The sequence below is a fragment of the Salvia miltiorrhiza genome, chromosome 3, assembly GCF_028751815.1.
Source record: "Salvia miltiorrhiza cultivar Shanhuang (shh) chromosome 3, IMPLAD_Smil_shh, whole genome shotgun sequence".
Taxonomy (NCBI): Eukaryota; Viridiplantae; Streptophyta; class Magnoliopsida; order Lamiales; family Lamiaceae; genus Salvia; species Salvia miltiorrhiza.
In genome coordinates this window covers 37,490,079-37,516,516 of record NC_080389.1, presented here as the reverse complement: position 1 = coordinate 37,516,516, position 26,438 = coordinate 37,490,079, and the positions used below count along the sequence as shown (strand labels likewise).

At 40.5% G+C, this 26,438-nt stretch overlaps 1 protein-coding gene across 1 annotated transcript; it reads left to right on the top strand.

Moving 5' to 3' along the window:
* The first annotated feature begins 22,222 nt into the window (after positions 1-22,222).
* Positions 22,223-23,710, top strand: LOC131018743 (uncharacterized). Its single transcript, XM_057947449.1, has one exon. It carries the CDS (start codon positions 22,223-22,225, stop codon positions 23,708-23,710), a length of 1,488 nt encoding a protein of 495 aa, XP_057803432.1.
* The last annotated feature ends 2,728 nt before the right edge of the window (positions 23,711-26,438 follow it).

Below are 26,438 nucleotides of genomic sequence, written 5' to 3'. Positions count from 1 at the left end.
TACATTTACTTGTTACGCTACAAGTCTGAATGTTTTGACAAGTTTCAAACATTCAAGGCGAAAGTAGAGAAACGACAAGGTAAAAGTATCAAGTCATGGTGATCTTACTGCGGTGGCGAATACCTCAGTAACGAGTTTAGAGCATACTTGTTAGAATCTGGGATTACATCTCAGTTGACTGCACCGGGTACGCCCCAACAGAATGTTGTAGCAGAGAGAAGAAATAAGACTCGTCTATAAATGGTTCGTTCGATGATGAGTTTCGCTACTTTACCTATTTCATTTTGGAGATATGCCTTAGAAATAGCTGGTTACATTCTTAACTTAGTGCCTTCTAAGTCAGTTGCAAAGACCCCGTCCGAGCTGTGGTTAGGGCACAAGCCTTCTCTTAACCACATCCGGGTTTGGGGTAGTCCAGCACACGTGCTGAACAAGGATGCCGATAAGTTGAGCCCTAGAACTGAACTAAAGTTGTTTATAAGATATCCTAGATGAACGAAAGGTGGTTATATTTATTTTCCTAAGGATCAGAAAGTCATTATTAGCACTAACGCAAGATTCTTGGAAGAGAACTATGTAAATAACCACAAAAGTAGGAGCAAAATCGTCCTTGGTGAGGTCAAAGACATTGGTACGACAAGTCAACCAACTCAGCCAATTGTGCAAGATGTAGTACCTCAAGACTCATCAAAAAATACACAAGCTGTCGATACTGGATCTGCAATAGTGCCACGTCGTAGTGAGAGGGCAACAAAGGGCAAACTGCCCAATCGATATGCGTTTGTCAAAGAATCTACGAATTCAGTTGATGATGGGCTTATCGAAGAAGATCCCTAGACTTACTCAGAAGCACTAGCAGATCCAGATGCTCTTCAATGGGAAACATGTATGGTTTCTGAATATGAATCCATAACTGCCACGGATGTATACGAGAAATGTTTGCTTCATGTGGGTCGTGAGGCCATTGGTAGCAAATGGGTATTCAAACGTAAGTGAGGACCGGACGGGAAGGTTATGGACTTCAAAGCGAGACTAATAGCGAAGGGTTATACTCAACGACCTGGCATCGATTATGAGGAAACTTTTTCGCCAGTAGCCATGCTTATAGTCTATTCGAGCTCTCTTGGCCATGGCTGCCATATAAACCTAGAGGTGTGGCAAATGGATGTCAAGACCGCATTCTTGAATGGATATCTTGAGCAAGATAGAGATATCTATATGCTACAACCAGAGGGGTTCATCAAGAAAGGTAAGGAGCATCTAGTGTGGAAGCTTAAGAAGTCCATTTATGGACTTAAGCAAGCTTCACAATCCTTGGAACAAACGTTTCGATGACGTTGTTAAAACTTATAGTTTTGAGCAGTGTGTCAACGATAGTTGCGTTTATAGGGTCTACATCGATGGGAGTTTGGTATTCCTTATACTCTATGTGGATGACATACTTCTCATTAGCGATAATGTGAATGTATTGTCTGGCATTAAGGAGTGGTTATCCCAACAGTTTCAAATGAAGGATCTGGGAGAGGCAGCATATATTCTCAGGATAAAGATTGGTCGTGATCGATCTAAGAGAATGTTGAGTTTATCTCAAACATCCTACATTGACACTATTTTGGCGCGGTTCAGCGTGCATAATGCCAAGAAAGATTTTTTGCCTTTCAGACATAGTGTTCCGCTATCTAAGGCAATGTGTCCCACAACGCCTGAGGAAATAGCGAGCATGAAGATAATTCCCTATGCCTCGGTTGTGGGAAGTCTCATGTATGCGATGCAGTGTACCAGGTCCGATATCTATTTTACCGTTGGCATTGCAGCTAGATATCAAGCGAATCCAGGTCAAGCTCATTGGACTGTTGTAAAGCACATACTCAAGTACCTTAAACGGAATAAGGAGTATGCGCTAGTTTACCAGTCTGATGATCTGACACCGGTAGGGTATGTGGACGCCGATTATCAAGGTGATAAGGACAAGAGGCGGTCTACTATGTGTTATGTGTCTAAGTTTGGGGGTGGAGCCATTGTGTGGAGAAGTGTAAAGCAGAAATGCAATTCACTATCCACCATGGAAGCCGAGTATGTAGCTGCTTGTGAAGCTGCTAAAGAGGTTGTATGGCTCAGGAACTTCCTAACTGAGATTAATGTGATTCCTAGTTTGCCGAAGTGCATCACAATTTATTGTGATAACGAGGCGGCTATTGCAAATAGCAAGGATTCAAGATGTCATCAATCGATGAAACACATTGATGGCAAGTATCATTACATTCGGTCTGTGGTCAAGCATGGTGATGTAGCATTGATGCATATTGCGGGAGTTGATAATCTGGCTGATCCTTTCACGAACAGTCTTCCTGGTGCGGTGTTCAGCAAGCATGTTGAAGGCCTTGGAGTTCGTGGTCTCCCTATACTAAATTAAACTTTAGTATAAGTGGGAGATTTTGTAATAGCTAGACGGTATTATCAGTTTCTCAGTCATATTGTATACTAAAAGTTTACTTTAGTCTAAGTGGGAGAATTGAAGGGTTGTATACTGAAAGCAAGACTTTATGCTTGTATACATTGATTCCTTGGTTCACTATGATTCTTCTATCTGAAATATTGTTATTGCATAATCCTATTATAGTCTAATTTATCTCATACTATAGATTATATGGTGTGTTGTAGATCACAGAAGATCATATAATTGGAAAAAGTTGAGATATAAATTGAGTTCACAATCGAGGCAACTATGGACGAGTTGCTAGTTTAGATTGTAGAATAAATGGATAAATAGTTTGTCTAGGCTATTTATTCATGCTAGTACCTTCGTGTATTGAACAGGATCACAGTGAGATGAATTCTTATATTCTGACTATTTAAGAATCAAGATCTCGGCAACGTAAATAGTCTTAACCTTAGGTACTTTTGATATTAAGTATTTCAAATTTCCTTTCATTCATGTGTTCATTCTATTTCGCATTTACGTTTTTCATTATATATGAGTATTTCCCTTGGTAAGGTTAAGGGATGGAAGTAATTGTTGTCGATATGTAAAACCATTGTGAGGCATTTGTACTTTCGGTTAAGTCTAGTAGTTTCAGATGGATCTGAGCCGAACCATGGATATTAGGGGCCTGACGGGTAATCTCCGTTCGGTAAAAAGCTGTCCATGTCAAGCAAAGGCCAGGCATACTTGGGCGTGACAACCAGTATGCCCATGACCGAGTAGCTGCGCGGCATCGACAAAAGATGTTGTAGATCCGAAAGGCAAGAAAATAATTGATGGGATACATTATCCTCCCTCGATCTTGGGCTTCTCTAGTGACTATCCATCAACTGTGACGAAGCATAAAGCCATGGTTATCGATCGAGGGAAGCACTATGCATCCGTAGGAGTATCACATGATTGGTTGGACGCAGTTCTGAAAATAAATAGCCCATGATGGTACGCCTTCCGAAGGTGTGGAACCGTGGACCTCAGGAGAGAAGGTTGGTGAGGGTCATACTTGGTGAGTAACGGGTATGACTATTATCTACGAAAAAATGAAGCACAGCCTTGTGACCGGGGAAAAATGGTGATCTTTGGACCAAGTGATTACAATGCACTCAACCATCCTAAGTGTGAAGTATGATCTCTTGAAACGCCCCAATAGTGATTACAATGAACTGAACATCAAGCGGAAGCTAACAAAGAAACATGGTAAATCAAGTAAGATAACGCCAACATCGAAATAAATAATATCGGCTTCATAACTTCAAAAGCATCAAGATTCTCGTCAAACATAACTTCAAAATCAGGATACTACCGGAAGAAACAAAACCATACCATTCTCCATCCTTGTAAATCCTGCACGTTTAGAAATACATGCAGGGCTTGAGTACAGAATACTCTGTGGACATAAGCAGAAAAATAAATGAAACATTGCTCTTAGAGCTATAGATTGAACTTGCCACAACATAAGAAACACACATGGATTTTAAATTAAATGAACTCGTGCATGCAATTTCATAAATCATAAACATCATACTAAACGATTGCGCAATCAAGACACTGATCATGTATGTACCACATCTACAACTCATCATCACCAAGGGTACTGAGAAGTAGGTCTCCCTCTTAAGTACCGTGACCGGCTGACCCGATAAACGGCTCACAGTCACCTCTGTGCACAACATCCTGCTTGTGGCAGGACGGAATTCGTCTCATCAGTAGAGGGTAACATACAAGCTCATCATCATCAAAAATTGGCAAGTCAATTAGTTTAAACATCACTTTATCTCAAATCATTCATCATTTTATAATTTTCATCAGCTGAAACTGAACAGTTAAATCATATCATTCATATCATTTCGTATAAGAGGCCCACGACACGCATGGGATCTCTATATACGTAGTAAAAATAATGCCCACCTGATGGTCTTAGCTTACTCTTGTAGCACTCGAGGTGAACTTCACTTTCGTCCTCTGCTCGTACCTTTAGTCGTCATAATAAGCATAGATGGTCCACGAGATAAGATAAAATCAGTCAGAAACTTCCTCACTAACAGTACTACTCTTATCTTAGTGATACTCTATCACTTATCATAACTTCGCTCCAATTATCTCACTCTCATATCAAAAGGACTTCCTAAGTAAATATCAATCCTATTAACCACTTATCACTCACATAGAACTAAACCACATCATCAAACAAATACATAGATATGCATACACAAGCAATATAAATCACACATTAGCTCATAGAAGAATTAATCAAGTTCATTAATATCTTAGCAATCATACTTGAAAACATTTTGTGAAAATCGGAAAATATTTTTAGTTGGGGAAAAATTTCCAAAAATTTAATTTAGAAAGCCAAAGACATAATATGTAACATTCTTAAATCATTTATCGAAAAATAATTCACATCAACAAGTTGTGTCATTTTATCACATTCTTGACAAACTAAACTCCGGATTTCTTTGTTGAAAAATTCTCGAAAATTCACACTAGACTCAAATAATACACAAGAGCACGAATATTTGATCAAACGACTCAAGAAAAATCAAACTCGGCTTCCCCTTTCTAACCATGCATTCGGTCACTTCCTAGATCTCTAGGGAATGATTCGTTTCGGCTTATATCGCATATAAAGGCTCGAATAGTCATCACTTAGCCACATATGAAAACATTCATCACATAACTCCTCATATAGGGAAGATCCCTTACATACGCGCAAACTAAACTCAGGGAACTTTCACAATTCAACATCATTTCTCAATTAAAATATTATATCATCCTTTATAAGGTCCAATTAACGCATAATAATTATCAATTCGAATATTGATCTCATTAATAAAAAAAAAATCCCTTAATATTAGTATACTAAACTTAACCAATTTTAGGCATTCTTAATAATTAATCAAATTGATCACAAATTATCATTTTTATCATGCTCAATGTCAATTATACATAACCAATATAATAAATTAACACATAGATAATAAAAGTCCCAATTTTAGGTAAACTAAACTTTTTCTAAATCTTTAATCAGGCATGAATCATCTATTCAATCTTAAATCTATCAAATTAATTTACTTAATCACATATATATGCCATCAATTACAAGATTAAAGCATAGAAATAGATTTACCCAAATCTCATCAAAATAACTCTCATTGAAATTTGTAAATCACTTCCAATCATCAATCTCACTCTTAATTCATCGAAATAGCACATATAAATCATCAATTAACAAAATCAATCACATAAGCAAATATCACTAATTTCCAACAAACTAACTTACATCAAATTCCACCAGTACATCTCAATCATCAATCCAACCCATCAAATATCATATTAACACCCTCAATAGTAATTATTAACCATCAATTCATCAATTAATCTTCAATCTCATAATTTTCCAAATTTACACATACTAACTCATTTGAAAATCCACAATTCGTTTTAAATCCAATCATTACACATGGAAATTATCTCAATACACCTCAAATAGCATTAATAAAGGGAAAAAAAATTTGAAGGGTAGAAACCCCATTTTTTCAAGAAAATAAAGGAAAAAAATTTTGAAGGGTAGAAACCCCATTTTTTTCAAAAATTGAGAGAGAGAGAGAGAGAGAGAATAGGGGTGTTTTTCTTGCTCCAATCATCCATATACACACATATATAACTCAAATACAACTAGATCTATGTATATTCAACACTTACTCAATGATTTAAAGAAAGATAAAAAATTTCTCCTTTGAACTTCAAGCTTGAAACTCCCTCCAAAAGTGTTCTTGATTCAAAGATTTTGATGTTTAGGGCTTGATTTCAATGGGGATTATGATGTACAAATGATCTTTAGAACTTAGAGGTTGCTCATCAATGGTGGTAGAAAGAGAAAAGAGGGAGAGGTGAGAGAGAGTAGAGAGGGGCGAAAAAATAAGGGAGAGAAGAAAGAGAGAGAAATGTTTTGTTCAAATGCTAAACTTGTGCACTAAGTTAAGCTCTCATTAAATGCACATTAAAAGCCCACTTGGCCACTTGGTCTTGGGAACTTAATGAAATATCCTAATAGACTAGAATTGTTCGATGATACCAAAATCCTTAGGTAATTTTCCTTGTAATAGACTAGAACTATTCGAACTCAAGTGTTAGAAATATTTTTCTAGTTTAGATGTTGTTCTGAAGACTGAAGACCGGAGGACTGAAGACTGAAGATGCCGACTGATGTAACGAATTAAGGCACAGTCAAATACTGATATTTGACTAATCAGTCCAAGAATCAGTTACGACTAATCACTTAATGCAGGCCACGTGGATTCAGCGAACTGATACTAAAGTCAAGTATCAGTTAACATTCTTCCTCGGACTGAACCTCCAAAGCTTAAAGAAAGCCACGCACTCCCAGAGTACAGCCGCATTAAATGTAGAGATTTTAAGGATCGTTCTTTCTGTGCAGAGCCTTCCTTTTTGGTGATTACCTTTTTCAGAGACGTCGTATCTTCTGTACCAAGTAGTCGTTCTCACCAAACAAAGAACCTCGAAGATTGAAGCATCAGCAAAGTTCAAATCTATCTCCAACGGATGAATTCTTGAAGACCTTCTCCGTCAACGGATTTATTCAAGACCTCTCCTATAAATAGAGCTCAATGATCACTTTAATCTTCACCGATTCAAATACACAAGCTGAAATGCTGCCGAATTCGTCACTCAGCAAATCAAAGTCATTACAAAGTTTGAATCGAAGAAGAGAATCATAAAGCCAAAAATCAGTCTCTACTTATTACACACATTCTCTTAGAACTTAGGCAAATATTATATATTCAAAGCCTAGGTATAACTGATTACAGAGAGCCTGCTCTTTGTAATCTAGTTGGCAAGTTTTCGAACCTCCTTTCAACTGACCGAATCGAGAGTTTAAGCCGAGAGGAGTTTAGACCAGTATTCTGAGTCCGTGAGATCTTAGTCTTTGCGGAAAGACATAGTTTTATCTCAGTGAAGCTAAGAGTGAGAAATCCAACCCAGTGTGTTGGTACCGAAGATTGGATCTTTGGTTGTTTAGGTTTGTTGTGCACCTGTAAGCACAAGCCCAGTGAAGTTTGTCAGTGTGATCAACTGACCGTGGATGTAGGAATTGGATTTCGAACCACGTAAAAATCCCTTTGTTGTTTATCGCTTTCAGTGTGATCATCTGTGCACAAACCTTTCGTTAACTGAAACTGATTAACTGCAAAGTGAAACATAAATCTTGACAACGTGATTAATCACTAATGCTATTTCAAAGTAAAGTTTTCTGCTGCCAGTGTTATTAGTCTAACTGATAAATCTTCGGGTGATCAGTAAGATTCATAACACTCCTCTGTTTTACAAACCCGACTGAAGCCTAACGTGTATCAGTTAAAGTCTTTCACTTAACTGATAACTATTTACTAAAGAGATATTCAGTATCAGTCGCCAACCTAAGTTTTGCTAAAACTCTTTTAACTAAAAAAGGTTGTGTTGGTTTGTTTTCCTTCAATTTCGATTAAAATAGCCTATAGGTGTATTCCCCCCCCCCCCGCCCATACACCTATTCGAGATATTCCGGGATCCAACAATTGGTATCAGAGCAGGTTGTTCGCAAGAATAATTTTGCTTTGACCTTATTCTAACTGAACTAGATCCCACTCAGAAGGGTTGTCAAACGATTTCTAAAAGATTTCAAAACTTCTATTTTATTCTTTATGCTAAGTGCTCTTTCTCTATTTTCTCTCTGTCTTGCTATGTCTTCTAACCCCGGAAAGATTGAAGACAAGTAGCTTGAGAAAGAAAAAGCAATCGTTGAAGAACAGGTTGAAGATTCAAGTTCATCATCAGAATCCATTACTTCAGAACAAGACCTTTTCAAAATTAAAGAAGTTGAACAAGCTTTAGCTGCATACAGTGATCAAAGAATGATTCTTGAGAATAGTCTTGTGAGAAAACGAAGATTGAAAATGTCCATTGCCAAGACAGCCTCAAGAATGAACAAAATCTCCCTGATCTCAGCTGAAGAAGAAGATGAAGTAGGACTGGCTGTTGAGTATGCCAGATTGGAAAGCTTGATGCAGACGAGTCAGAATGTGAGAGATCAACTCAGACAACTTCTCAGAGACGTAGATGCAAATCTCATTTGGACGAGAAGAGAACTTGACATGGCATTGCTCAAAATGGCAAATGCAAGAGTCAAGAAAGAGCAATGGGTTGAATTCGGCATGAAGGAAGTCAAAGTAAAACTATTTCCATCCATTTCAAGAGAAGATTATCTTGAAATAAAACAAATTGAAGACGCCAAGGGAAAGAAAACGCTGACTGCATGTTCCTCACTGACAACCGAGCATCAAGAAAATCTAACTGATGACTCTTCGTCACAAGAAAGAAGATCAGTCATCTACCCTGAAGCAGATCTATCCTCTCGACTGATGGAACTTTCTCTCAAGTTTCTTCTTGATTCCACATCAAACGAGGATGATGAAGGAAGAAAGATGGAGAACGAGGAGAAGATTGAAGAAGAAGAATCAGAAGAGCTCTCACGCCAGAAGATCAGTCAAAGAACTGAAGATCCAACTGGAGTTTCCGCAAATGGCAACAGTCAAGGGAGAACTTCATCAACTGAAGATTCATGACTGACGTCACCAGTCAACGACTAAAGAAGGACTGAATTTCAGATCAACCATCGTATGGAAATCAACTGGTTTGTTTAATCAGTTGACTTGTAAGCATCCTTCTCAATTCTAAGAAATGTTTGACTGAAAATATTTATTGATTTAATTGGAATATTTTAAGTTAACTACTCTGTATATGCTGAGCTTATTTGGTTTAATGAGAATCTTTTTAGATTTAATTTTAAAGCAGTAACTCCACGATCTCACGATCCCGCTCTTTTTACTAATAAGCGGAATCCCCGACACATGTTGATCCCCAATTTGTCCGGATTTCAAAATATCATTGAAACCACCTCGGACACATTTTTCTATAATTCCTTCAAAATCGATTCATCTTCTGCAATGATACACTCAATCCCTCAGACTCTAACCTCACAAATCTCTCTCCTGTGAAATTCTGTCTTCCCTGTTAATCTTGAAATCCACAGTTCTTCATCTGTAAGATACATTCTAAACTTTGCAGAGACATTCAAAGTTCTTCATTGTGGCAAAAACATCTAGATTCGTCTATCAACAATCGGTGTGTCATGAAGCTTCAATCACCCCCGAAGCACTTCTGAATCTTGAAGAGCATGACAAGATCAATGAGATCTTAAGTCGACATGGTTGGCTCAACTTCCTGCATACAGTGCCAAGCTTCCAACTCGACGACAAGACCATCAAGGAATTCTATGACACCATTAAGCTAGATGAAGCCACTGGAGATTACACCGCAGAAATTGACATCCACACCTCTGAGGATTTCATAGACTCAGTGAAACATGTCGTCAATGTCACGAGTGTGGTAAGGGAAATTTTCCATCTCCCCTCCAATGGTCCTGCTCCAACCTTCTCCGATGAAGAAGCTACCAGACTGATGGCGAATACCTTGAAAGACGAAGCCTCTTCAGACTCCAATATCAAGAATGTCTTAAGCATGTCACAGCATCACTCTCATCTCAGACCGATCACCAAAATGATCAAGAAATGCTGGTTTGTCATTCTAGGGTCGCCAGATCACCTGTCAAGACCCCACAAACTAGTGTTGATTACACTGATGCAAGAAGGTCCCTACAGTTGGGAAAAAGCATATTTTCGAGTTCTAGCGGAAGAAAAAGGTGAAACTCACTCTTCCAAATACTTACGACAAGGAACAAGAGTGTCGTCAATTATCCTTCACAGCACCAAGTGGATTTAGTGCTACTAGAAGGATACCACTGAAGTTTCTTCATCCATCTACCTATTCGAAGATCGGAAGAGCTCAATCGAAGCTCCTTCCATTGTGATCTGCGAAAGTCCTATTTCGTCAACTGGTGTTTTCAGCCGAACAAGAAGCTCGTCAAGAAAGACTCATATTGGTCTTAAAGGTCCAATAGAAATTAACCTTATTACTCCGAGTACTCTGACTGATGTTCCACCGAGAGCAACTCCTGAGAAAACTCATGTCGATTCATCCATTCCATTCGATGAATCCTTTCAACCACCATTGAAGTCTCCAAAACCGCATTCACCAACTCAAGAAGAACAAGCTCCTCCTGAACCATAAGTCAATCAAGAAGAAGAAGAACCTTTCCAAGGGCCACTCCCTCCTCTTTCAGGATATTTTCAATTTTGCACTAAAACTTTCCAAGAAAAGGTCACCTTCGTTGAACCTGATGCTTCTTCCTCCTCAACCGCTACACCAACTGCAGAGCTTAGGAACTACTTTCTAAAGCTTGCCCAGCACAGCGTCAATTTCTCTCTTCCTTCAGTCCTAGCCGAGAGATATCCTCATGCATATCAGGATCTAGTCAGATACCATTTCTACACCTTCGTCAAGACAACTCCCAAATCCCAATTTCAAGGGATTGATGAAATGATGGCAGTCTATAAGTTTGAATCCTTAGAGGCTAATATCCTTGAGAAATTCAATGTCTTAAATCTGTGGGATGCCATCCACGACTGGGTGCCAAATTTTAGGCAATATCTACTTGCCAGAGGGCTGCTCAACATTCCCATCAATGAAGAGGAATTTTCCTCAAAGACACCACATGCATCTGATGGCGTCCGAACGAAGGAAAGGACTGAAGAGACACCAATAGCTACAATTCCCTCAACTGATGTAGAGATTCTATTACTGAAGAAAAAGCTTGAAGCCCAAGAGTTGGAGATTGATGATCTTAAGGTCCAGTTCGCCTTTCTTGAGTCAACAGTAATGAATTTGTAGCGTCAGAGTGGACACAAAGCAACGGATACAGCTGCAACTGAAACAGAAGAACGTAAGGAGGAAAGCGGAAGGTGAAAGAGAAAGAAAATGAAGAAACAGAGACTGCAAAGAACCTTGAAGAAAGGGCTAACAAAAGACTTCGCATTGGTTAAGTCCAGGTGAAGTGGTAAGAAGGTGAAGATAGTTGTGTTTTTGTTTGCTGACTTTGAATGGAAGATTAGTGAAAAGATTCTGTTAAGTTTTGTTTCTGGGAAGTTTGTTGTTTCGCGTGTTCCCTATCGCGTTGATTTATTCTGTTTAGAAATTGATAGCTTATCAGTTATAGTCTTGGTTTGTAGCTGATAAATTATCAGTTAATGATTCACCCTTGAATGAATTGAAATTCTCTGTTGTTAGACAAATCCTCATTGTCTCATACATGAATGTTGTTCGCTTTTATTACTTTGTTATGTCAAATCTTGAGAATTGAGTAGTTATATTTTCTAGGGGGAACGAAACTCAACTGTTCAGTTGAAGTCGTGGAATTGACTGATTACAACTATCAATCAACAAGTGAGTAGCTTAACTTTTGTTGTGTATTGAAAGGAATACTTCAGTTATAATTCTTCCCTTTCATATTATCTGTCGATTAATTGATGTGTTTACATTCTCAACTGATTGTTGGGAACTTTGACTGAAACATTCCTGCTGGACAAGTCTTATTCAAAATTGCATTTAAAAATTACTTTAACTTGTCCCGCCCTTGATAATTCATACACAGTCCTTTCCATCCTAGAGATTATGCCAAATACTCTTTATCATTTAACTCTATTATTTTAAGGTATTTTTCTGACGAACATTTAATGCGGATTTCAAAAATCATTAAATTCAACTTGGCGTGCGGATTTCAAACCGTCGACATCTTTTCAATTGCCCTAAGTAACTGTTCTTCTTCCACGATCATACTTCATCATTACTTTCTCTCTCATCTCTACCAACTCCTTTGCCTACTTTCTCTCACTTGCATGCAAACTAATCCCCTGCTCCACAGCAATCAACTATAAGACTCTTTATTCAAACCCTTGTTCTTTCAGAATCACAGAAATGGCGAGAACAGAAGGCAAAAAGAAATCTGTTGATTGCAACGTCAAGGATGTTCGGTATAAACATTCAGTGAATACTCCATCATTCCAAACAAAACTACGATACATCGAAGCCGAAGAAATCATGTTTAGGCATCAATGGCTTTTTTCGTCTTCAAGGAAGCGGCCTACTTCCTGAAATCTCCAATCAAACAGTTCTATCAACTACGCTACAACGAGTCCGGTGAACTTTTCTCCAAAGTTCAGGTGTTCACATCTCCCGACTTCAAAACACAAGAAGAGGTTCCAATCAACGTCACCAAACTAGTTTGAGAACTATTCGGTCTGTCGAACATTGGTCCCAATCCATCTTCCATCTCAGATGAGGAGGCGAATAAAACTCTCAAGGAAATAATGGCTAAGGCGGATGAGACCACTGAAGGAACTCTCAAGTTATCTTTTCTCAAGTCTGGTCATTTCTTATCGGCCAAGATCATTCAGAAATGTTGGATCGGCGCCACTGGAACTCCCGACAAAGCTTCACAACCACAGAAGAATATTTTGGCTGCTCTAATGAAGCCCGGTCCTTTTAACTGGGAGCAAGCCTACCTTGAGTTGCTTGCGGCGAACCTCGCAACTCCAAACCTACAAATTTGCTCCGTCAAGGCAATAGAGTTTTACAGATCATCATTCATGGCACCAGTCATCTTCCTCAAATCTTCTGGTTGGAGACCTTGAAAGTAACTGATCAAATCCACCTCTTCAAAGTGGCAAAGAGAGGACCCAAACCTTCCAAGAAGTCAAAGGTGATTGACATCTCATCACCTCAATCCGTGGAGACTGAACCTATTGAATCTCCAACTAAACCCAGTCCCATACCTTCACCAACTCCCACTCAAATTCCATCCCATGTTCCTTCTCTCACTACCACATACATTCCCCACCGTCCTCGTTCCACACCCAAAAAGACATCTGCAAAATCTACCTCACAGTCAACCTCCAAATCCTCCACCAAAGCCCAGCCTAAACATAAATCCAAGGGTAAAGCAGTCCAACAATCCTCCCATGTGCCAACTCCTTATGGCACTTCTGAACAAATAAAGGTTGTTGCAACAATGCAAGCCGATGCCAAGAGAGATGCTTCTCAACATTTGAATCTCCTTCTCGGAGGCTTCAATACCTCTCTAGAAGTCTATAAGAACCTTTATAGACTTCTCACCTACACGTTCCTCAAGACTGCACCCTGCTCTCAAGTCAATGAACTTCAACTGATTGAGATCAATGACTCATTTGCATTTGAAGAAGCGAAATTATACAGCATCTTCAACTTCCCTAGATTATGGGATGTTATTTATAGATTCGACAAATTCGCTTTGGACTACCTTGAGTCGCAAGGTTTCACCAGAGGCCCCCCTGATCACTCCCACCGATTCAGGGACCTCCACTTCTAAAGCATCCGAAGAAACAACTGATGTTGTTCTTTTGATCCACGACTCGTTTGATCCTGTGTTACCTGATCAACAAAGTCTGGTTTCTGCAGCCACTATCCAAGAACTCATGTTCCTGACTCTGTTCCTCAGGAAACCCCTGTTTCTGTGCCTGCTGCTCAGGACACTCCAGTATCTTCAGCTCAAGATCAACGGATGATTGAATCCATCAGTCATCCAACTGATGATGTCACTACTACTTCCCCAGCTCTGGATCAGCCAACTTCCCAGACAACTGAACCCATCAGTTATCCCACCACTGATGAATCGCAGCTAATGGCTGTTGATCAGCCTAAAGTCTCTACTGTTTCTCTGTATTGGAAAACCTAATAGTTGACACTGCAAATTCATCTACTCTGGAAGGATTTGTAGAGGACGTAGCTGATGATCCTATGCTGTCCTCCATGCTACAGGAATCATCTAACGTTCCTTCTCAAGCAGAGGACGCCACCCACAACTTCAAACGTACTTTTGCTCCTTTCTTCCCTTCTGATGATGTGCAGGTCATTCCTGCAGTTCCAGACTCTGAAGCTGCTCCTTCCACTTCCTCTCAAGGAGCTTCTTCATCAAGGAGACAACCTAGGAAACTACACATTCCTCCAGAGCTGCCTGTTGAGTTCATTGAGATCCCACGCAAGCCAAGGTATGTGTGATATGACTTTGATGAAGAGACTGATGGAAGGATCACTCACTGGATAGGAAGAGAACCTCACAAGGTTACCTTCAAGATTCTCGAAGGCACAGAAGATCCAATCCAAGCTTTATTGGATGTCATTTCCAATCAACAATTGGAAATCGAAAAGCTTAAGCATGAGAAAAAATGCCAAGACATTTACGGCGCAAAATTCTTAAACAAACTGATTAAAGTCGAAGCTCAGGCGACTGCTGACATGATTGACCATGATGTTCGTATCAACACTCTTGCTCGCAAGCTTAGCAAACTCCGTGCCACGCAGTTTTCCTATGTTGAAGAGATGATCCCCACTCAGGCCACTGTTCCGTTACTGAGAAAGGAACTCAAGGATCTTCACACGCACGTGCTGGAAGCAGAAATCCAGTCTAAACAATAGATTCTGGATACTCAACATCACCTTGACAGTCTCCGCATCGAATTTCTGAAGGAATTCATGACTGCAACGAATGCCAAACTTCTTGTTGCAGAAGAGCTTCGACCTATCACTATCAAAATTGCTCACATGGAAGATGAACTTCGTGCTATCCGTGAATCCTCCAATTCTACTCTCATTCAGAAGATGCTCACTGACATCCAGGAACTCCAAAGGCAAGTTAGGTCTCTCCCTGGTGATGACGCCAAAAAGGGATAAGAGTATATGGATATTGCTTCTCCTGATCTCCCTGCAGAACTTGCACAAGCCTTTGAAAAATCTCTCACCACCTTACCTGCTCCTACTCCCTCTGCTCCTATTCCCTCAGTATCAAGTGAATACAGCAAAAAAAGGCCTAGAGAAAAAGATTTATCGAGAGCTCCTGAGCCCAAAGCCAATAATCATGGTGGAAATGCTCCTCCTCCGCCTCCCACTTTCGATCGGCAAGAAGAATAGAGGCGTAGGCCATATGTTCAAGAAGGTCTTTTGGTATCCCATCTGCACAGTTGTGATAGAATAGATAAATGGGTACCTGCAGATATGAATGGCTGGTAGGAAAAGTTAAAGGAATCTTATACCAAATGGGTAGTCTTTGCGAATCTAAATCGGTCTCCTGATTTCCAAAGACAGGCCTGGAGATACTTCCTGAACAACTGGGTGGAAAAGGAATGATTGGAAGACTTGCTCCTACTCAGAAAGAAGCAACGATGCAAATGATTCATTATCCACTTAAAAGGTTTGTATGCCCTCCAAGAGTTAGAAATGGTGTCAACAGAGAGGTCATCAAGAGGGAAGCAAATTCTGTACGCAGGATATGGGATGTGACCAAGGACAGAAACCCAAAAGACTTCCAAGAGATCTGGAAGACTGTCTTCGCAATGTATGATTAGAGACCTTAGTATGTTAGGGTTGTTTTCTCTTGTATGCTCTCATCTGTAATTTAACTGATTTCTCATCAGTTTTCAAAAATGAAATGAACTTCTTTTGATCTCAACCTGAAGACAATACCTTTCTGTCCAGGCTCTGATTATTTACTTCAGTTATGTCTTCATTTTGTCCTTTTGAACTACTATGTTTCCTCTGTGGCAAGTTAATAGGTTATCCTGTTAAAGGGGAATAGCATTCACCCTGTTTAGTAACTTGATGTTTAAGTTCAGTTTTTTCTTATCTTAGAACTAATATATGGTTTTGGCATCATCAAAAAGAGAGAAATTGTTGGGAACTTAATGAAATATCCTAATCCTAGTTTCGATGATACCAAAATCCTCAGGTTTTCCTTGTAATAGACTAGAACTGTTCGAACTCAAGTGTTAGAGTTCTTTTTCTAGTTTAGATATTATTCTGAAGACTGAAGACTAAAGACTGGAGGACTGAAGACTGAAGATGCCGATTGATGTAACAAATTAAGGCAGAGTCAAATACTGATATTTGACTGATCAGTCCATGAATCAGTTACGACTGATCATGTAATGCAGTCCACGTGGATTCAGCGAATAGATACTAAAGTCAAGTATCAGTTAACATTCTTCCTCGGACTAAACCTCCAAAGCTTAAAGGAAGTCACGCACTCCCAAAGTACAGCCGCATTAAATGCAGAGATTTCAAGGATCGTTCTTTCTCTGCAGAGCCTTCCTTTTTTGTAATACCGTCAAGTTGGCTGGGGTATCATCCTGGGCAGGCCAAATGAACTTCAGGGATCTCTTCTGGTCATCCCATTCTACATCTTGCATTCTCTGGAGGCATGCGAGGTCTAGGTGCTCCTCTTGCAAACTAGCTAAGCCAGTTGCCTCCTCATCCAGAATCTTCAAGCTCTTGGTCAGGATGGTGACCCAGTGAGCCAAGGAGCTTCGCTGCTTGGGATGCCTCGCTATATCCTTGAAGTGATTGACTGCATACGCCCCGAAGTTTACCTTCTTGCCCGTGGCCATACACTAAAGGAGAAATAACTCTTGTTGGGCAATAGAATTGCTACTGTCCTTCTTGTCAAAGAAGTTGTAAGCAAGAATTAGGTAGCAAATTCTAAGAGCCCCATTATTAAGCTCGTAGGGTTTTGTTACCCCCGACATCAATTAGCCGCCCCTTCAAATGACACTCCATTTCTTGGCACATTCGACTGGCGTCAGCTGCGGTGTTCCTTTTGCTGCTTGCCTATACCCCTCTGATTTAAGCTAGACCAAAGTCGCCATACCCAGGAACTGATTAAAATCGTTGATGGGGAGAGTGGTGCTCTGCCCCATCAATTTGAACTTCACCACCTCCGTCCCGAGGCCCATCGTGCCTGGTTCTTCATATCAAAAGTTTGGACAAACTCCCTCGCTAAACTCTCGTATACCACTCCTGGCCAATCCAGAAACTTCTCCCACCCAATCGCCCAGAAGTAAGCTTTGACCTCGTTATCCGTGCCTAGGTCTTTGAGGGCCTGAAAATCGACGGACTTGGGCCCCACGATCACTCGAGTTGAAGGGTCCACAGTCATTGCACCCCTCAGCCCTTCGTAGGGCTTCATCTCCTTCTCTTTCTTCAAGGACCCCTTCCTCATCGGCGGTTTGGACCTCCGTTTCCTTTTCAGGTGAGATGACTCGGACGTCGTCTTGGTGGTGTCGGTTTCTGTCTCGGTGGTATCATTCTCAGTGATTTGCTCTTCTTCCTGCCCTACCTCCTCTTCCTGCTCTCCTTCTTTTTGCTCAGCCTCCTCCGTAGCCGTCATCTCTTCGTACTTTTTTGCCTCTGCCTCTTTTTCACCCGCCTTATCCTTCGTCTCATTTTCTTCCGCCACCTCCTGATAACACTCATGTTTCCAGGGTTTTTAATATTCATATTATGTTAATTTGATAGGGAATTGAGTGTTGGATGATCGTTTTGTGCTTAAATTGCTTTATCTTGTGAAATATGATACTTGCTTCAACTTTGATGAATTTTAAAGAAATATGGAGTCTGAATTTGGATCAATGGTCTTAATGAAAGTTGTAGATCGTCTCGATATGAGTTCGTAGACGCAAACGGTTCGTAAATTCGAGTTCGAACGAGGAAGATATGGCCGAAACAAGAAAGTTATGCGCAGTAGTAAATAGTGCCCGACGGTAATTTCCGAATTTTCAGAAATTTTCGGGATTTTCGGATTTTATCAGTATTTTCGAGTTCTACACTGTATTTATCCCATGTGCCTATATATAGGTCCTCTTTTGACCTATTTAGGGTTCCCAGCTTTAGTTTTTCAGTTCTATAGCTTTTAGTTTTATTTTCTTTCCAATTTCTAAGGCTTAGATTGGATTTCTGCGAAACTAAAGATTCAAGCTGTTACATTCGTTTATTACAGTTTTATATATTTCAGTTTTTAAGATTGTGTTCTTTTTAATTATGTTTATGTTTTATTTTTCTATGTCTGGCTAGTTTTCTTTAGTTGATTCTAGGGTTTGTAAATAATTGACTAGATTCGTGTGATTAATTTGTTAATACCTTTTTGCCTTCCAGTTTATAATTCATAATTCCTGGTGCATGATTTCTTGTGAATTATCTGATCAATAGTTTGCATGTATAGCTTTTCGGTTTGAGACCTGACGGAGATAACTGTTTAGCAGATTCAGGAATGTATGATATAATTTTAACCTTGAGACCTGACGGAGATAGGTGGAACATAAGAAGCTATTAGGAGTTAGTTGTTCGCTATTTTATTTACACGCCGCAAGTGTACGGGTGCAATTGTATATAGTGGCAAACAAGGTCGAATCCACAGAGACTAATGGTTATCAATGCCTACTCTTAATTATTTTACTCTATCTGGATGAACGATGATTAAAGTTTTGATTTTGGAAAACAAATTTAAATTAAAAAATAAAGAAATACTAAAAAGAAATCAAGCTGTGAAAAATGCGAAGTAACAAAAGAAAGAGAGTTTCCCAAGGCAAAGGTTTCAACAGATTCTCCTAACCAACACGTTTGATTCAATTAATGAGATAATTCCTAAGGCAATCTTAAAGTTAATTCATACCCACTCCCGTGCCATACAAATCGTTGATTACATGCAAGGCTACCGTCCCCGGATCACACTTCTAACATGTAACTCCTAAAAGTTCCTAGGATTAAAGCCTTCACAATTATTAATTCCCTTTAGAATTAAAATAAATGTGTTCTATGTTCTTAGTTCAGGTTATAATTATCATCTCCCGATCTCAAATTAAAACCTATGATAATGCTGAATTGGTGATCAAGCAATAAAGCAAGCAATTATAACAAGAACATAGAAAAGAAAATAAATCTCAATTAATTAAATCAACAGTCAGAAATTCGAATCATGTTTACTCCCTAAACCCTGGGAAAAGGGATTTAGCCACACATAGACATATGACTAACAATCACAATCTCAATAAAACTAATAAACATAAAACTATGAAAAACCGTAGAGAAGTCGAGATTCTTCAATCTTGCTCTTGCTCCGTGTCTCACAGCTCTCAGGAAAAGTCAGAATATGATAAAAGATGTCTGGGATAATCTAAAAGATGGTATTTATATGCCCTAGGTCGTCTAGCTCGAAAATACTCCAAAAATCGCGTTTTAGGTGAAAAAGCGGAAAAGTTGGGCTGACTCGGCGCCTCGCGCGGGCTGGTCGCGCGGCCGCATGGCTGGGCCGCGCGAGCTCGCGCGGTCTTCCCGCGCGGCCGCGCGCCTGGCCCGCGCGGTCTTCCAGCGGGTTCTGCATCCTCGCGCGGCCGTGGCATGCGGCCCGCATGCCCGGACCGCGCGACTTCCCGGCGCCCGTCCTCGCGCACGGCCGCGTGTCCTCCGACACACGAACTTCCCGGCGCCCGTTCTTGCTCATCCGATGCCCGATTCTTGCCCCGTTCATGCCTATGGACTCGTCACTTCGCGTATTCCACTACGCTTCATCCAAAACTCCACAAAATGGGTCAAAAACCTGTAAAAACAACACGAGCACGGACGAGTAGTCTATTCCACACAAATTTAACAATTCAAACCAAAGACTCTCAAGAACTCAATGAAAACGCCCAAAAAACTATGAATAAACGCGACAAAGAAGATGAAAAATGCAAGTAGAACATTAGTAGATTATCTTGAGACCTGACAGAGATAGATAGTTTATTAATCTACGATCTTGCTGCTCTGACTAGAGTAATTGATTATAATTGTGATCTCCCATCATAACTAGATTAAATTGGTAATTAGGATTAATAGATTGATTATGTGGATTTAGTTGATGAATTTACTACCCTGGATCAGTTGTTTTTATTATCTGATTTTATTTACCTGCGTTGTCTTTGCTTTTGTTTGGAATTTTAGGTTTAATTTAATATTCTCCTTTTTCTCATTGTCTGTCTATTGTGATAGTTTGTTTAGGAAATAGATAAAGTTATTTCGCTGTTTCAGTCCCTGTTGATACGATACTCGGTTATTATTTATTTGCTACAATTACACAGTGTTAATTGCAATTTTTGTTGCTAAGAAATTAGTAATCAACTTTTTGATCTTCCATGGGTGCGAGAGGGGTGGCGACCTTGTCTGGGCTCTTCCCGGTGGAAGATGCCTCGGATTCTGACTCGGGCAGAACGGGTCCCTTCTCTTTGATCGCCGCTACCTTGATGCGCTTTCCCCGCTTTTTGGTCGGCCCCGTCTTCGGCTGTTATACGGCAGGGGCTTCCTCGGTCACCTTAGCAATGGCATTCTCGACGTCTTCTGGTTTTGCCAGTGAAGGCAATTTCTGGCCAGGTTCAGTTGGAGTTTTGGTGGAAGGAGAGGCTGACATCTTGCCTTTGCCTTTGCCTCTAGTCTTCGGTGGTGAAGAGGTTGTGGTGATATCGATGGTGGTGCCCGGGGGAATCTTCTTTGGGAACTTCGGCCTGGTGTTTACCATGGTCGAAGAGAAAAGAAAGAAAGTTAGGGTTTTTAGTGAGATGGAGAAAAGGGAAGTTACCGGAGAAAGATAGAGGGAGGTCATTTTTTATTTGAAATTTCAATGATGGTTGTTTAGCCTTATTTTGTGATGAGTTTTATGGGTGTTTAAGTGTGATATTGGTTTATATATTGGTCTCGTGCACCCAAGAGTTAATTAATTTGAGCTTTTGTGCTAATTTTGTTGTCTTAGGATTTTATGCTCGAATTGATTAATTAATAAACAAAAATGGATACAGATTTAACTCAAGTGAACTTAATAAGAATTGAAGTTCGTCTCGATCGAGTTCGTGGGCGAAAACGGATCTAAAATCGAACTTGAAACGAGTGAGAACGGATCAAAACAAAAAGACTGCGTAAAGTAGTGGCGAGCACCCGACGCCCACCGCGAGCAGGTGCCCGCCGCCTCCAGAGGTCGTAGGCACCTCTGGGCGGCGCCCACTGGCCGGCCACTGCCGCTGATTTTTGGAAACCTTTTCTTTTAGCTTTTTTTCATTTGCCGCACGCATATATTAAAGTGAAACGAGGGTGCAGCCGAACAGACGGACTTTTCCTACTTTTATTTCTTATTTCAATTAGTTTGAGAACTCCAATACTTGACATCAGACGGAGAATAGGCTATGTGTATTGATTTGCAATTCAGAATTCATAAATTAGTTTTGAGGAATTGAGATCATCGCGGTTCCCAAGGTTAACCTAAACTTAATTATTAGTTTGCTGCTCTTTAATTTAATTGATTTTGTAGTTGCTGTTCACTTTACAAAATAAGTTGAGAAGGGATTTTTACTATTTAGAATTTTAGATTAGAGATCATCGAACTCAGATCAATTAGAAGGGGACACTAGTTTAGATTAGTATTTCAATTCACGTTTCTCATAAATCATGAATTAACATTGTTATATGTTTCATTTTTTGATTTTATTAAGTTTTATTTGCCTCCTTGGCAGATCTATTTTATATATGAGTTTTAATCATGTTTTCTTGAATCACTTTAGCTTTACATAACTGATTAATTGTTTTAGAATTAGCGTTATTAAAATGAGTTCATTATCTTAGATTAAATTGTTAGATTATTTTTTATGATCTGTTTAGGATTTAAATATATGTCATTTCAATTTACGGATGAGCGCCGCTAGGGTTCCCGCGCTAGGGTTCCTGTGTTCGCTTGTGATTTCGCCGGTGAGGTGACGGCGCTCACCTTTCCGGGCAGCAGTTATGGCTTCTTCATCGCAACAACTCGATCCCAACAAAGACTTTCCTTTACTCCCAAGCAATCCATCACAGAAAAGGACCACTAAAGATCTTTCGATAACAACCGCACAACAAGACCTGACGATGACTAAAGAGACGGCGGCCTTGATGAACGTCAGCAGCGACAGCATGAAAACGGCGGAGGAACAATCTTCTATTCCTAGGGTTTCATACTCAAATAAAGTTCAGCAATCTACGACCAAACCTGCGGATGTTCTCGCGCAAGATTACTGCTCCCTTCACCCTTTCAAGAAAAACGATCACCTTCACTTTGATATTCCTGACGATCTTTATAATCAACAGTTGAAGCGTTTCTCTCTTGCGTTACACGCTAGAATTATTCTGCAAAAAGGAGAATCCCCTAGGTTTGCAGAGGACATTAAAAAGGAATTGCAACAACGATGGGGGATCTCGGCTCCGTGGCAAATCATCCCTCTCGGCAAGGGTTTTTTCACACTCCGTTTCTCTGGTGAAAGCGACCTGGCGAAAGCAAAGTCGAAAGCCTTCTGGAAGTTAAAGACTGGCATCCTAAAAATTAGAGAATGGGTCCCTTTATTTAATCCCTATAAAGAAACGGCTGCTTTGTCTCAAGTCTGGCTACAGATCTATTACCTGCCACATGAGCTTTGGCATCCTGACATTATATCCGGTCTAGCTCGTTCTGCGGGAACCCCGATCAAGATTGATGGTTCTACCTTTCTTGGGGCAGTTGGACATTATGCTCGGGTCCTCATTGAAATGGACGTTACGAAGGACATTGTCTATAACTTAACGGTCAATAGGGGCTCGGCCTCCTTTGAAATTGAGTTTGTTTATGAAAACATACCATACTTTTGCGGAATTTGTAGGAAGGTGGGCCACTCTGCGGATAAATGCAGGAAGAATTCTGAAGAAAAGGAAGTGCGGAAAGATGAGGAGGAAGATGGTTCTAAGAACAGAAGAGCTAATGCTCCGGCGGCTAAGGACTCGGGGCGGTTTTTGGATAAACCTCAGAAAGAAGCTTTTCATGCTAAGTCTACGAAGCAGTTCAAAGCCAAAGAGCAAGTTATTACTAAAAATTCTTTTGAGGTCCTGGAGAGGGAGCAGGATGCGAGCTTGGTTGAGGAGGGAGAGTTGGAGAAGGCTAGCAACTCTGGAGTTGTTTCGGGGGAGAAGGCGATTCTTAAAAGTAAAATCGTGGACAACAGAGACCTTACGGGGGGTGCACCGGCTGCGGAGGGCACGGTTGCTCCACGTGGTGATGACTTAGAACAGCGGGGGCAGGTGTTCGACACCCCAGTTGCCAATCCTTCTATACGAGATCACTTAACTCCTGAAGAGGAAATGGATTGGGGTACGATAAACAAGACGGACAGCATTGAAGCTACAGAGGAGGTCGAGCAAATAGAGGTTGAGGATAAGAATGGGCAAGTGATTGTTAATCAAAACATGAATGAAAAGCAGTTTGTAACGGCTGTATCCACCTTAGTACAGGAGGAAATGCAATGGATAAAGGATCAAGAGATTAAATCTGCGGAGAAGCAAAGAGAGGCCAAACAAATTCAGCAGAAAATTGATTCGGCTACGCAATAACCGGAGAAGAGAGTGTTGCGGTCTAATGCAAAACCGATGGGGAATTCCAGTAGGGATTTTGCGGCTGGTTCTAAAAATAAAGGACAAAAATTACCTGCGGAGATGGGGAAAACACGGCAGAAGCAGGCGACGAAGCCCAACATTGAAATTGTTAAAGAACAGTTGAGCATTGCGCATGCGGCAGGTAGAAAACCTCGAGATTTTGTGGTCGATGACAAGATAAGTCCTCAGCTGCGCACGATGGCTAATATTGCTACGAAAAGTTGGGCTAATGAAGTTGAGAATGAAGAGAAATCTTCATTGAATGCTGCCCATTCCCAATGAATGTGATCTCATGGAATGTGAGAGGACTTAACGATGATTCACGTCAAGTCCTCCAGGAACATTGTACCAGATTCTCTCCCATGCTTTTGGGTATTATTGAGCCAAAAGCGGCTTTTGCTAAGATTCCTTCTTTCTTTTGGAATTCTATTAATATGGTACCGATACATCAGAATTCGCGTGTCGGTATGAGCTCAAATATTTGGATCTTTGCTGCTTCCCAGGTCTCGGTTTCTTTGGTTTACTCTTCTAATCAATCGATCATTATTGACTGTAGCTGGTATTCACGCAAGTTTAGAGCTGCTTTCGTGCACGGGGATAATCTTTTGAATGAAAGGCGACGTCTGTGGGTGGATTTATTGACGCATATCGTTGATAACACCTTTTTTATTGGAGATTTTAATGCTGTTAAAGGTGCGCATGAGCGAAAGAGTAATCGTATCCCCTATGCCTCTTCCTGTAGAGAGTTCTGTTATTTCATTGCGGCTTCGGGTTTTATTGAATCGGAGGTGACAGGTCTCTTTTTCACTTGGTGTGGTCGCAGACTGCTTCCTTCTCATGTGGAGTCGGTCTTGGACCGTTGTTTGTTCTCTGAGGACTTCGCCTCGTTGTGGGACTCTCTGAACACTCACGTTTTACATAGAATCTCTTCCGATCATTCGCCTATTGTCCTTCAATGTCATGAGAGTGGTGGTCCACATCGCAGTAGATTTAAATTTTTTGATATGTGGTTGCTTCATCCGGATTTCAAGCAATTGGTGCAGGACTCATGGGATGCTCCGACGGACATTTCTTGTCCGATTTATACGGTCATGTTGAAGCTTAAGAGACTCAAGTTGGCTCTTAAAGGCTGAAATAAGCAGGTGTTTGGTAATGTTGATGAGGGCATTCGGAGTTTACATTCTTCCCTGGAAGAAATTCAGATTCAGATCGCGCAAGAGGGATACACCGATTCCCTCTTTGACGCTGAAGTTGCAGTTCAAGCTCGGCTGGGGTCTATTTTGAATCAGAAGAACTCTCTTATGCGGCAAAAAAGTCGAGTTAAATGGCTTAACGATGGTGATAGAAATACTAGCTTCTTTCATAAACGGTTCAAGATGAGAAGGAAGCAACTAATTTTGCCGCATCTGAAGATCGACGGTGTTGATGTCTTCGACCAAGAGACTATCGCTGATCATATTGTGGGTTTTTTCTCCAGCCTCTTCTCGGAAACTATGGCTCCTGATGTGACTGTTCAGGATCTTCAATCTATCATAAATAAAAAGATTTCTCAGCAACAGAATGTTTTCTTGACAAGCATCCCTGTTGAAGAGGAGATAAAAGCTGCCGTTTTTTACCTTGCTAGTGATAGCGCTGCGGGACCAGATGGTTTCTCGGGGAGTTTTTTTCAACATTGTTGGACGACGATTCAGAAAGATGTTCTCAAGGCGGTGAGTACTTTCTTTATAAAAAATTATCTTCCTGCGGGGTTGAACTCCAATACTCTTATTCTTATCCCCAAGAAGGAAGTGGTGGATTCGGTGGCGGATTTGAGGCCTATTATTTTATCGAATTTCTTCTTCAAGATCCTCTCTAAGATCTTGGCGTCTAGGCTCTCTTTGGTGGCATCTGAATTTGTTACCTCCAACCAATTTGGTTTCATTAGCGGTCGTCTGATTCATGACTGTATTTTGCTGGGTTCGGAGGGAGTGAATTGCATGAAACGTTCGTGTCAAGGAAATAACATGGCCTGTAAAGTTGATATCAAAAAAGCCTTCGATACGATAAGTTGGAAGTTTATCTGGTGCGCGATGAATGCTATGGGATTTGACCCCATGTTTTTGAACTGGTTGTCGACTATTTTCTCTTCGACGCGTCTCTCTATCCTCTATAATGGTCAGCTTTGGGGCTAATTTTCTTGTTCTCGTGGAGTGAGGCAAGGGGATCCTCTCTCGCCTATTATCTTCAGCATTGCAGAAAACGTTCTTAGTCACTTGATCCTGAAAGCGGTGGAGGCCGGAAAAATTGACTCGATGCGTATGAATCGTCGTCATCTTTTCCCCACTCATCTGCTTTATGCAGATGACATTCTCATTTTTTGTAAGGCTTCGATGAAAAATGCGCGTGAGCTCAGAGATATCTTTAAACTTTATGGTTCGCTTTCTGGTCAGATTTGCAGCCGTGAGAAATCACATCTTTATTTCGGCAAGGGAGTTTCCCTAAGTTATCAGAGACAGATATCTCGTGCTCTTGGCTTTTCTACAGGAGTGATGCCCATGGTTTATCTTGGTGTGCCCTTGTTTGTGGGCAAACCTAGAAGGGTTCATCTTGCGGCTATTAAAGATCGCATCATTAACAAATTCTCTCGCTGGAATGGTCTTCACCTTTCGATGGCAAGTCGGATCTGCCTAGTGAAGTCGGTCATACA

Bases quoted from the DNA above. Each gene is read 5' to 3' on its own strand.
- LOC131018743 (XM_057947449.1), top strand. From the start codon at position 22,223: ATGACTAAAGAGACGGCGGCCTTGATGAACGTCAGCAGCGACAGCATG.